At 51.3% G+C, this 13,834-nt stretch overlaps 1 protein-coding gene across 2 annotated transcripts in view; it reads right to left on the reverse strand.

The window, feature by feature from the left end:
* The window catches only part of RFX4 (regulatory factor X4), a 133,783-nt gene that overhangs the window by 26,593 nt on the left and 93,356 nt on the right, over positions 1–13,834 (reverse strand). For both annotated transcript variants that reach the window (XM_045826555.1, XM_045826553.1), the window contains exons 11-13: positions 13,241–13,385; positions 6,620–6,714; positions 6,069–6,186 (exon numbers count right to left, since the gene is read on the reverse strand). In XM_045826555.1, the coding sequence (XP_045682511.1) occupies positions 6,069–6,186; positions 6,620–6,714; positions 13,241–13,385 (358 nt within the window). The remainder of the gene's footprint in view (positions 1–6,068; positions 6,187–6,619; positions 6,715–13,240; positions 13,386–13,834) is intronic.

The raw sequence follows: 13,834 nt of genomic DNA on the forward strand, positions 1-13,834 counted from the left end.
TTATCACGTGGCAGGACGGGACTTGAACCCATGACTGTCTAATTCTGTAATTGCTCCTCAGTTATTCTGCACCTTGGCCCTCTAAAAGGGAGGTAGTAAAATCTATGTTACAGAAATACCACAGTGAGGAAGAGTACACACGAGGTGCTTACTAAATGGTAACTATTGTTTCTTATCTCTAAGGTCTCTTGTGCTTCTAATGTTCTAAGATCCTGTAACTCTTTTGTTTATAGTCAAAGAAGTCAAAAGATAGCATTCGAATCCTTCAAAGGAAACTATCTTCAAAATGAAGAGATATTTGCTGAGATGTTGCTCTGCGTCAACAAGCACGGAGAGAAACATACTAGGAAACAATGAATTAGAATGGAGAAATGGAAGCTAGACGATAAAAACAACGGGTTTAGACTGGCTTTAACACAAACAGGCACCTTAGGCATCGTCTCTACAACCCTCCTGTTTTGAAGACCTGGTAAATAGAAGAATGCCCAGGGCCACGCTGCAAGAGATCAGAGCTGGGCTAGAGATGGTGCTGACCTGGGGCTCCAAGCTCTCTTCCATAACGGCCCTGATGGGTTACCCTGTGGGTCTGAAGACTTTCAGTCGTCTCTCAAACAAATCTGTAGAGCTGCTGCTTCCTGCCTTCTCTGGTGCTAAGCGCTCTGAGCAGAAAGGACACAGAAAGCTTCGCAGCCCCTGACTCCACAAAAGCTACAGTGTCCTTAGTGAGCAGAAATCAATCATTAAGATTACTGGGCAACAAACAGATCAGTGCCGGAGTGTCCTGACCACGGGGGCAGTGCAAACAGGGAAGGGGAAAGTGACAAGGAGACACAGAAGGACTGGCGAGGAGGGAGGGTAGGGGCAGCAGGACCTGGGCCGGGGTGGGGAAAGAGTGGACCCGGGAGAGGAAGAGAAAAACATCCAAGACAGAGTCCAATGGGAGAAAGGTGATTATAGCGAACGCCCCTGCCTTATTTCTCTCCTTACCACTTATCACCATTTGTTGTACTGTATATTCAACTCCTCATTGTTATCTAGTGCCTTCCTCCACTAGACTGTACGCTCCATGGATGCAGGGATTTTTATCTGTTTTTTCCCCCATTTCCCTATACCCAGTGTCTAGGAGAGTGCCAGGCATATGGTAGAGGCTCCGTGAATATTTGTTAGATGACTGGATCACATGGGCAAGCACTGACCACTGAGCCCATGCGCTGTGCTATGCTCTTTTAATTTTCCAGCACCATGAAGAAGATATTATTATCTTCAACTGATACATGGGGAAGCGAAGGCTCGGAGGGTTTAAATAACTTGCCTAAAGTCACAGAGCTAGTGAGCATCAGAGCCTGTTATGAAAAAAAGTATTAGGACAGAGACAAAAAGCGATTTGTTTTGCTGTTGTTGTTATGTGTTACATTATGTTGTTAACATAATTAATTGCATGTTATAGTTTCAAAGCTTTTCTTTTTTTTCTTGTGAAAAATTTCAAACATATAGAAAGGTATAGGGAATTAAAAAATGAACACCAGTGTACTCACCGCCTGGCTTTATTTAGTATTCCAGGACCTAAGCATTCCCTAACTACTCCTTGAAGATTCTCCTCCCACCACCCATGTGGTATTGTTTCCTAGAGTTTGGGTTGACCCTTTGTAAACACATGAAATTAGTTTTCAAATTAGAATCAATAGTTCATTGAATTTGTTGACAAATTTAAGAATTTCTCGCACCTTAAAATGGGGGCCTCAAATGCTCTGACATTCCACCCAGGGGGAGACTGGGGCTACATACCCCCTTCCGTCACAGCAGGCTCGTGACTGTTCTGACCAACAGCGTGGAGGAAGCGGCCCTGCGTAACTTCTAAGGTTGGGTCATAAAAGGCAGTGCGGCTCCCTGGCGGCTTGGAATGCTCACCGTGGGGCCCTGAGCTCACCCGCTGCATTGTTTAGCGGTTCGAAAGCCACCAGGCTGTGAGGAAACTAAGCCGCATGCAAGGGTCACCCGAGGGCACCTTGTTCTGCAGCCCCGGACGTCACATCGTCCCAGCGCAGGCACCAGACACGCGGGTGAAGATGCCTCCAGCTGTGGACTCACTACCAGCTTCTGAGACTCCCCACCCAAGGCCCCAGACATCGCAGAGCAGGGAAAGCATCCCTGCTGTGCTCTGTCCAGATTCCTGACCCCCAGAACCCATAAGCCCAGTAAGAAAATGATTGTTTTAAGCAACTAAGCTTTGGAGTAATTTGTTACACAGCAAAATGAACTAGAACATGGTTGCTTCTTATACTCCAGACCCTCGCTGTGGCTTTCCTGTCCCTCTAGCTGACATGAATTCTTTAGTGCTTTTTCTTTTTTTAGGTGGAGTTCTATGGGTGCAGAGTCCCTTATCTTTGTGGATCTCTGAATATGTCTCCACTTTGCCCTCACTCTTGAATAATGGTTGACAGTTCTTTGTTCTCAACACTTAAAAGATAGCATGCCATTGTCTCCTGGTACCACTTGTGACTCACGATAGTCTAATTACTGTTCCTTTTTCTCATAGCTTTAATTTTTTTTTAAACAAAATCCATCGATATGGATTTTTTAAAACCATCACTGAGGGCCAAATGAATCTGTGCAGCCTTTTTGTCCATGCACCTGGGCCCAGGGTATGTGTCTGAACTGTGGCCACTGGAAAAGGACAGGTCTCGTGGTCGGGCAGATTGAATTGTGAAGCAGAGCCCTACCACTTGCCCTGTTAATCTGGGGCAAGAACATTCTCTGAGCTCTCTTTCCCTCCCCGTTGAAAGGTCCCTGTTACTGCCTGTCTACCTTGCAGAGTTCACGTGAGAGTGAACTGGTAGTACATGCTTTCTACACCTGTGTCGTATTGAGTGCCACTGTCCTGTTTGTGCATCATGTTCTGTCACATGGAGGGCAGGAGTAGGGGACCTCAACAGTGTTTGTGAGAATTAAATCAGAGCGCCTAATATCACGTGTCAGGTGTGCTAGGCTCTCCGTGGATGTTACTTTGTTTCCGTTAGTAGTGCTTCACTGGAGAAAGGAGAGACGGCGGCAGTGTGGCTGAGAGAAGTCCACGGGCAAACCCCTCCCCTCTCTGGGCCCATGCCCCCTCTCCTGCAAAGAGGGAGAGCAGTTTCGGCTTCCGGGTGCTCGGTGGGGGGCCGTGAGCAACACTTCTGACACCAGGCCCCTGCCACGTAGCAGGTCCTGGGTAAGAGAGCCAGGCCGGCCCTCCGAGCCCAGAGAAGCGGTCTGGAAGGCTGTCGCGGCCACTGGGTCTGGCAGCCACTCCCAGACAGAACCACACCAATGTTATGTGGCCCTCCAGCCGAATGAGTGAACTTCACTGCTAGACCCGAAAACAAGTGTGTAAAAATGTGGAAACCTGGGGAATGATGTGCGATCCTGCTCCCTCGGCCCTCAGACCCAGGACTGCTTTCAAACTGTTTCGTGCCGAAGTAGCTCTGGGAACCCTTGCTGCCTTCCAGCTGCTCCCGAGAAACCAGGGGCAACAGGCGAAGCCCCAGAGCGAGACGGCAGAGGCACCTGCGCTGACTGGGCGTCCAGGGGCCTAAGAGCTGAAATCAGAGCAGGCGACTGACAATATGTTGTCTTTTTTTTTTTAAATAAAAATTCTATAATTTCCTCAGCCTACTAGGACTGAAAGCTCACTGCCTTCTAGCCGACCTCTGCTGACTAATTTTGCTAGAAACTGCCGTTTGCAGCAAAGAGAGAGAGTCTAGCTGCTTTAGCTCACGGCATGGGCTCTTGCGGTGCAAAGGAACCGGGGAGGAAAGAGTGGAAGGGAATTAAGGAGAAGAAAGGGGCCAACTGCCTCTGGAAGAGGCTGTTCTGGGGAGAAGTGACGGAGCCCCCACGGGCCCACCGTCGTGTCCCGCACGAACACTGTGATGGTCAGCCTGGTGCGCCAGCACACGGCCCCTGCGCCACGCACGCACGGCGCCCGGGTCATGGGGGAGCGATAAGATGCTCGGAGCTGGCCCTGGCGGCTGGGGGAGGGGCCAGGGAACAGAAGGCTCTTTTTCCTAATTAGCTGTTTTTATACAGGGAACACATGACCCAAACACAACCACCAACTGTGTCTTTGACATATACAGGCAGAAAGGGGGAGCGGGGCTTTTGTCTGCCGCAAATTCTTTCAACTTGCCTGTCACCCCAAGCTGCAGACCTCCACAATGAGTCGGATGAGTGGGAGCATTTCAGATAGTTTGCAAAACGGACTTGGAAGCAGATATTTCAACCCGTTTGGGGTCAAAAAATACTGCAAAAGAGATATTGGGTTGCTGTTTCTTTCTCTCCTTTTCTAAAAGGTCTGCAACCATTTTTGCCATTTGCCTGAGTTTCCAGTATATCCCAAAACTGTGTGCGGCTCAGAAAGAAAGAAGCACATTTTAAGGAGCAATATTTCTTAGTAATAAATGCAGCCCATTCATAAAACCCTAATTGTTTTACTGTCCAAACTGCCTTTATCAGATTGCCTGTTAACTTAGTAAAAACACATGAATTTCAAAGAACACTGTAGTGAATTACTCTCTCCCTGTTGAAAGAAGGGTACTTGATAACATACATAGTCAGCTTAAGAATCAGCAAGTTGATTAAAATAAAAGGCAATGCAAGAAAAAGAGGTTCGCTCCGTGGATGTGTATCCGTGTGCGATATTGTTGATTCTCTGATTCTGAAACAATGAAAAAAATCTCAAATATTTTTCAACCACCCGCTTAACTGAAAGCAGCTCTGCACCAATGATTTTCCCAGAGCCAGAGGCAACATGTGCTAACACTAACTGCGTTGAACTGGAAGTCATCAGAGTGCTGCGCCTGGTGGCACTGGCCACGTAGCAGTCAGCAGGGCATTTCCACCCGCAGCCCAAAGCGCCCGCGGCCACAGTGCGGGCAGGTTCGGGGACCTTCCCGACGCTGAGATGAAAGAAATCCACCACAAAACGCGGCCGCAATTGGGTAAACACAGTCTTTCACGGACGGAGCTGTTTAGAAGAAATAGCGCCTTCTTTGTTTCACCCCATATTCACTGGGTTGTATAGCACAACTGGAAAACGGTGACTAGACCATACAAAGCTCGATGGAAAAGTGTCAAATTAAACCCCGAGCAAACCCCAGAGCTGATTGGCTTAATTGGAGATAATGAGAAGCGAAACCACATCTCTACTTGCAAAGTAAAATAGAGAGCTGAAGCAATTACCCAGAAAATTTACCAACAGCCCTTTGCTGAAATGTCTGCAAAACTGAGGGCCAAGTAGTTTGAGGTTTCCCATGTCTGATGATGCCTTCAAGTCCCCCCTCACTTTGCGAATGATGACCGGGACTCAATGCATCCTCCATTCTTTCCAAGAAGAAACAGAACACTGTGTCCCACAAGGTGGCACGGCAGTCACCCCGAGTCGGGGAGTAGGTTCCCGCCCGCAGAGACCGGCACAAACACCCCTGGGGCAGACTTCAAGTCCCGTACACTGGAGAACAGCAGCTGAGGACCTGGGGTAGAGATGTCTCCTGGGGGTGAGGAAAGCCCGAGGGGTCAGTAAAACAAGAGGAAATTGAATGGGAAGTCCTCTTCCTGGGACCAGACGGGGGCACGTTTGTAAGGAAAACTCTAGACAGCCTATGCATTGCTGGAGTGTCCACCAGGCATTTTGCAAATGTTCGAACTCGGGGCTTCATCGGGTGCCATCAGAGGCAGAGCGGACTGTGGGGTCCTGCAAGACAGTCCTGTGGAGGCAGCGATCTCTGGGCACATCCGGCAGGAGGGGAGCACAGCCCCTGCCCCTCATTGCTCCCTAAGCTCAAACACTGCCTGTGTGCGGGCTTCTCCTTTCCAGGCTTGTACACGTCACCTGGAACACTTCACAGCGTCCTCTCTCTCCCTAAAAGGTCTAAGAATACGGTGTCCCCCCAGAACAGATACATGTCAGGGTAATGTCCCTGTGGCCGCAGAGACAGTAAGAAAGGCTGCGGCTGACTCCGAGAGGTGACCTCGATGCACAGAGCCCGGAGGAAAGAAGTGTGGGGACGCGGGGAGGGCTGGGGTGGCCTTACCGAAGCTGGGGGCACTGTGCAAGGTCATGTCCCGGATCACCCTGGTGCCGAAACAGGACCACATCAAGAGGAACTGCTGGGCCACTTTCCTCAGGGACCCTTGTCTCTTGGCAGCCACCTACAAGAAAGTGAATGCCTTTAACAGGGGTGGACTGGCGCTTTCATTTATTGCTGTCTTTGGAAATTCACAGGAAGGCTTATGGAAGGTCTCCAAGTTCCAAGTCTGGAGCAATGGTTTTCAGCTTTCTTTGTATCAGTGAGAAAATACACTTTAGAAAATGAAATCTTTTGTCAAGGCCCAACGTACATAACAGATACCAGAGATGCTGACCGGGCTGAATCAGGGGAGGAAGACTCAGAGTGTGGCCTCCTACAGGAGGCCCCCGGCCCCTCCTGAGGGGTCCCGGCCCCGCCTCACAACCCTGGGGCACCGTGGCTGCTGAGGAACATTCAGGTGGTGCACTGTGGGGCCCTGCACTGCCCAGGTGCCACGAAGGTGAGGGACGGGCTGCGCTCCCCAGGGCTGCCCCTCCCCCCTCCTGCTCACCAACCTTCACAACGCAGCGGTCCACCATGGTGTCCAGCCACTCGATGTAGGACTCGATGGGAGACTGCTCCTCCAGCAGGTGGTCAAACTCCTGATACACTGCCAAACAAAGGAGAGCCCCACCATCACCGCACTGTGTGCAAACAGAGACGCACCTTCTCAAAGAAACAGAGGCGCAAAACTGAATAAACGAAAACTCCAAAGCCTCAGCAGGGCATTCGAGGCTTTAGGCAACATGCCCCAACTTACCTGTCCGGGCTCACCCTCCTTGCCTGTGAACGCCTTCAACCCTGGCCACCCCTCGCTCCTTGTCATACCCCCAAGTCCTGCTTTCGCAGGCACTGCCCTCTGCTCGGACTGCTGGGTTCTTAATGGCCCAGGCGAAATGACCCTTCTGTGAGACCCTTTCGACCCTCTCCACGGCCCCTGCCAGCAGGGCCAATCACTCCCCTGCACACGTCCATAGCACTTTATTTCCTGTATTCTGCCTTCATCGCGCTGCTCATCCTACGGTGCTACAGCCGGAGCGTGCGTGTGTGGGCATGTGTGGGCGTGTGTCCCGCCTGCTCTCCGTCCGCTGTCCTTCGCAGCCGTGACGCCGCTGCTCCCCAGGGCGCGCTGGCTCGTGTGAGCGGACCGGCTCCCTGTGGCTCCCTTGCTGTCGGCCCCCTGGGAGGGCACGTCCGATCATTCAAACAGCATATCTTGCCATATATAATGCGCACTCACGGTTTTTGTGCGCATCATCCACAGGATTGTTATACCCATCGGATGTAACCATAGTACCCATGTATAATGTGCATCCTTAGTTTTCCCTCAAACACTTGGGCAACAAAGTGCGCATTGTACACAGCAAAATACGGTATTTCTAAACCACAGCTATGCTGGGCAGTAACCCGACCAGCTTCTCAGTGCTCAGCTTAAGTAGCACTAATTACTACTTAAGTAGTAGATGCTTAATAAATATCTGTGGAATGAAGGAAGTAATCACTGTGCCCTCAGTTTCGGCATGAGTAAAAGGCGGGTAATTGTCCCACTGTACAACCTGTCTCCAGCTGCGAGTCAAATAACTGAGCCAGGAAGTGCTTTGCAATCAGTGGAGCGCTTTGGAAAATAGACACTTCTCTGTGGTGGTCTCCAATTTGAAACATCTCTTTTCAATGCATTTGTGTGCGTGTGTGTGTGTGTGTTTGTATGTGGAGCTCAATAAATCAAACCACAATTCAAGACCCACACATGCCTATAGTTTTCATTTGTCTGAGCAATTTTATTATTGTCCTATTTCACCGGAACGGCCCAGTTGCCCTGTTTTACTTAGTTCACAGCTGGTACAGGAGGTCAGCTTCCAAGACCACCGGAAGGTCCTAACACTGTAGAATAAGAAGCAGCTTTCAAAGTCCATTTAGGGGCTTCTGGCCAAGATGGAGGTGTAGGTAAACATGGCTTGCCTCCTCACACCACCACAGCAAAAACACAATTAGACGACAAAATATCACCTAGACTCATCAGAAAACTGAGCAGTATGGGAGTCCGACAACTATGGAATTAAAAAAGCCACATTCTTCCAAACGTGTAGGGGAGTGGAGACGCAGAGACACGTGGAGAGGTGTGGAGACGTGGAACAGGCAGCCCCACACCCACGTGTGGTAGGTAGAAATCAGGGGGGATACACCTCAGGAGCGAGGGATCCCAGTCCCGCATCTGACCACTCAGCCCAGGGTTCCAGCACCAGGAAGATAAGTCCCCATAATTCTGGCTGTAAAAGCTAGTGGGGGATGGGGCAGCAGAAGAAACTGGGGGGTTCTCAGGAGTCTCCTCTTAAAGAGCCCACAGTGGACTTAGAACTTATGCAGACTCCCTCCCTCTGGGCTTCAGCACCAGGGCAAAGCAGGAAGGGCACCAGTGGCACACGGGGAGAAAGTGAAGAGTCTGGCATCAGGGTGAGTGCCAGGAGACAGCCTCCTCCTGGACAGAACTCCAGAGGCCAGGCAGCTGCATCGTCCCCTCTCTGAGCCTTCCCCCACACAGAGCCACAGAGCTGTGACACAGGTTGCCTCGCCCTGGCGATTACCTAAGGCTCCGCCCCATCCAACTTACCAGGGTGCTTGTTTACAATAGGCCACACTACTAAGACAGGGAGTCAAAGCAGAAACAAACACAGGGAAGCTGCCAAAATGAGGAGACAAAGAAATATGGCCCAAATGAAAGAACAGAATGAAATTCCAGAAAAAGAACGACACAAAATGGAGATAAGCAATCTATCAGATGCAGGATTCAAAACACTGGCTACTAGGATGCTACAGGAACTCATGGGGTACTTTAACATCATGAAAAAGACCCAGGCAGAAATGAAGGTTACACTAAGTGAAATAAAGAGAAATGTACAGGGAACCAACAGTGGAGCAGATGAAGCCAAGAATCAAATCAATGATTTGGAACATAAGGCAGAAAAAATCACTCAATCAGAACAGCAAGAACAAAAAACAATCCCCTCCTCCAAAAAAAGAGAAGAAGATAGGCTAAGGAATCTCTGGGACATCTTCAAATGTAACATATTTGAATCATAGGGGTGCCAGAAAAAGAAGAGAAAGAGCAAGAAATTGAAACTTATTTGAAAAAATAATGGAAACTTCCCTAATTTGGTGAAGGAAACAGACATACAAGTCCAGGAAGCACAGAGAGTCCCAAACAAGATGGACCCAAAGAGGAACACACCAAGACACATCATAATATGCCAAAGGTTAAAGATAAAGAGATAATCTTAAAAACAGCAAGAGAAAAGTAGAGAGTATTACCTACAAAGGAGTTCCCATGAAACTGTCAGCTGATTTCTCAGAAGAAACTTTGCAGGCAATAAGGGACCGGCAAGAAGTATTCAAAGTGATGAAAAGCAAGGACCTACATCCAAGATTGCTCTATCCAGCAAAGCTTTCATTTAGAATGGAAGGACAGATAAAGTGCTTTCCAGATAAGATCAAGTTAAAGGAGTTCATCATCACCAAGCTACTATTATATGAAATGTTAAAGGAACTCATTTAAGAAAAAGAAGATGCTCAAAACTATGAACATTAAAATGACAATAAATTCACAACTATTAAGAATAGAATCTAAAAAACAAACCGAGCAAACAAGCAGAACAGGAACAGAATCATCGATATGGAAATCATTTGGAGGGTTATCAGCTTGGAGGGGGAAGGGGGAAAATGGGGAAAAGGTGCAGGGATTAAGGAGCACAAACTGGTAGGTACAGAATAGCCAGGGGGATGTTAAGAACAGTATAGGACATGGAGAAGCCAAAGAACTTATACGCATGACTTACAGGCATGAACTAAGTGGGGGGATTGCTGGAGGAATGGGGGTACCAGGTGGAGAGGGGCAAAGAGGGAAAAATTGGGACAACTTTAATATCATTATCAATAAAATATATTAAAAAGTAAAAGTCCATTTACTTGATCTGCCTTGTTTTATAGATGAGGAAGCTAGGTCCTAACGAGATGGAATGACCCACTCAAAATCAGAGGGTGCGTCAGTGATGCAGCAGGGAGGGACTGGAACCCAGGTCTCTGAGTTTCTCATTGGTTGGTTGTTCTTTCACTCTTTGTAACACTGTTTCTCATTGGTTGGTTGTTCTTTTACTCCTTGTAACACTGTGTATCTGAGCGACAGTGCTTCTTCAATCAGCAATGATGATGGTGGTGGCAAAGCAATTACTTGGTGCTTGCCACGTGCCAGGCATTCTTCTAAAAGTGTTACGTGGACACACTCACTTAACCTTTGCCGATCCCAGGAACGTGCATGTCATGAGACCAGAGTCTGGAACTGCGTGGTACGCAGGAGTTTCCCAGGTGCCCTTTTTGTGTTCCAGTGTTCGCTGAGTAAGTGGATGAGCCACCCGAGGAGGTAGGCACTCTTAGTACCCACCCCCTATTTTACAAATGAGGAAACTGAGGCACTGTGAAACAAGTAACTTTCCAGAGGTTCAGAGCTGGTGGAATGGTGGAGGCAAGTTTAAAACACGGCCGGACTCCAGTGCATGCCTTCCAGCCACCTCGTGTCCTAGCGCTACACTGTGTGACAGGCAGGGGTGCACAGGGTCCCGTTCCAGCCCTCTGCATCGCCCCCCTTCCACGGATCTGGAGGCCGAGTCACGGTGCACAGGAGGCAGGGTTTGGAGCCCAGCCCCACGCTCTCACCATGGTACCACTCACTCCTTCCCACTCCTTGCTCAAGTCCCAGCGTGCACTCTTCAGCTGAAGGTAAGCAGAGCGTTCCCAGGCAGGACCCACATCCCGGGTGTCATGGTGACCCCCTAAGGCAGGAACCCGCAGGTGTGTCACCTGGTTGTAAGGAAAGGAGAGTGCACCACACAGCTGCACCTGAGCCTGCTCAAACTGACCTTTGGTCCGGCTCCCTGTGTTCAGGGACCATCCCCCAGCTGCCGGGAGGGGCAGGGATGACACCCCAGTGCCAGGCCATCTGCCTTCAGACCCGGTGCCCTTCCCGCAGCCCCCTCTTCCTGGAACTGCATCCTCTTCTGTGTCCTCTTCGGTAAGACGGGACACACTTGTAATTGCTTGTGCAACTTCTAATTCTCCATTAGCCCAGCTCCCGCTACGGGAAGGGCAGTGTCCATCTTATTCACTGCTCCTTGCCCAGCATCTACCACAGTGCCTAACCCGGGACGGGCACTCAGCAAGCACCAGCTGGGCTGAACTGAACTGCATCACTCCTGTCCTCTAGAAGAAGAACACAGCCACGCCCTTCATGGGCACCATTACGCCTCAGGCCTGAGAGAGCTGGAGGAGCAAGCCCGCAAGGCTCTTTAGTGGAGAGGCGGCCACAGCTTCTGGGGGCGACTGTAGCAGCAGAGGCTCGGCCCGGCTGGTCCCTAGAGTAAGCGATGGCGATTGTGCTTTTCCCCTAGGAGTCTGGGTCTGAGTTCCCTTCCCACACAAGGTGTTGAGGGGAGAAGAGAGCTCGGCATGTTTAGCAGGACTAGGAGGTGGGGTGTTCTCGGCTCCCACAGATCTGTCTGGTCTCGCACGGACATTCCTGGCACCTCCCCCCCGTGTGGCCCAGGCTGAGGTCCCAGGCACACGGCCATCAGAGACGCAGCCTGGGTAGTTGGGGTGCTCGCAGCCATGACTGCCATTGGCCCCCCAGCAGGGAGCAGGGGAAAGCAGAGAGGAAGCGTGACGGGAAGAACTCGGGGAGATGCCGTGACAGCACTAGTGCCTGGTGGGAAAGCTGGGACTAGGCTGGGGTCCAAGGTCCAGCTCTGCCTCCTGGGTTAACGGCCACCAGCTCCCTGAGGCTGGGTTCTCACACCTGCAAGGCGGGGCGATGGGAGAATCCCCCTCGTGGGGCCAATGTGGAGACCGAGAGCGTGCACACAGTGGGTCTGACACAGGGCCTGGCGGAGGGCGGGCAGTCTATAGCTGGTCATTTCACCCCCGACAGTCCTGACTGGACAGCAGGCTGGGACTGCACAGAGCAGGGAAGGAGGGCCTGAGAGGGGCTCTGGGGCTGACGAGGGGGGAAGCCCCAGGGAGGGTCCATAGGGCACACAGTTTTGCCTGTTCCATCTGCTTTTGGAGAGCGCTCAAAATGGGGGAAGGGTCTCTAACGGGAACAGTCGGGGGACCTTGTTTGCTTGTGAACACCACCTGCTCAGACAGACTAATGCAGACAGCCTCCTCGGCATCAGTGTCGCAGCCGTATACTGGAAATGAGGGGCCTCGGGCTCTTGGTAGAACAGGCCCCTCTTCTCCGGGGTGCAGCCAGTCCATAACTTCCTGCCATTAGGATCTGGGGCTCACCCCGTTTAGAAGGTGAGGGTGTAGCAGCTGCTATCTCCCCCCAACCCCCTTCTCAGCACCAACCTCTGAGAGAGGTGCTGGGAGGAGTGTGGACACCCTTGTGCCCCCCTTTCCCCAGAGGCAGGAGAAAGGCAGGCCGTGCAAAGTAAGGAGGTGACGAGGACCCTGACCCGGGGTCCCCAGGCCACAGGGTGCCCGGAGCAGCAGGCTGTGACCAAGGGATGCACTAGCAACAGTGGTGTGCTCCGGCCCTTGCCTGTCCTCTGCTGCCACATCAGGATACTGGGAGCAGTGTTCTTGCTGTCTCTGTCCACGGGCACATGAACACATGTTCGCAGACGTAAATCACTACCCATCCCCTTCTCCAACATTGCAGGTGACCAGGAGGGTCCACCTGCCAGTAGGGGGGCCGACGCACTGACCCTCACTGAAAAGCAGGCAGCCCGTCCAGCTGAGCCGAGGCTGACATGCCCCGAGAGGCCACAAGCTCTGTTCTCATTTTCTCTGCCGCCCACGGAACTATGCCTGGCACCAAGGGTGCTGTGTGAGGCTCGCTGCCTGATGATGATGCAGACTGCCCGGTGCTCCCACACCCACCTTCCCCAGCAATGTGGACACAGGTCCTCTTAAATCAATGAGCGCTCCCTCTGGGCTGACCCATTTAACACGAAGTACACGTCGGGGCGGTGCGGGGGGAGTCGTATGGGGAAGGACAGTGGGATGCCACAAATATCTCCCAAGATACTTTCTCTTTCTTTCTTTAAAAAAAAAAATCCAAACGACACAGCCCCGGTGGCACAGCTTACACTGGATGATGAGTTTCCGGTGCTCCTCGCGCGAGTCCTCCATGGTGTACAGGGTTTGCTTGGTGATGCTGTTGAGGTCCACGTTCCTCCAGTCCTCCAGCATCTGGAACGTGATGTCCGCGCTGTGGATCACCGTCCGCGACGCCTGGAACCCAACCCAGGCAACGCATTAGCTCACGGCTTGTTAGGTGAACAAGCCCCCTCGCTTCCTGTCCCTTAAGCCTTTTTAACAGGATCTGCCAACGGTAGTTCGCAAACTACTCTGACGTTCAGGCAAACTCAATTGTAGGAAATAAGCAGGTAAGTCCATAACTCAGAAGATCCGTACACTGTTTTCTCTTGTGGCTCTCTCACACCCGCCTCCCCTTCTCTGCAAAAACAAACAAACAAACAAAATACCCATGACCCCAAGGGCCCGACCCTTGCTGGTCCCGGCCCCTTTGGTCTCAATCCCGTGGAGAATGGGATGAGGCCCGGAGGGCCGTCCACTTTCTGAGGTGAGCCTGTGGGACGGAGCTTGTGCTGAGTAGCCCCTCCATCTTCCAGCGCTGGAGAAGCGTCACTCCCAGACTGAGAGGCAGTCAGTCCTGCTGC

This window comes from Phyllostomus hastatus, unplaced genomic scaffold, assembly GCF_019186645.2.
Source record: "Phyllostomus hastatus isolate PE091 unplaced genomic scaffold, TTU_PhHast_1.1 phas_scaffold_755, whole genome shotgun sequence".
NCBI classification, from domain to species: Eukaryota; Metazoa; Chordata; class Mammalia; order Chiroptera; family Phyllostomidae; genus Phyllostomus; species Phyllostomus hastatus.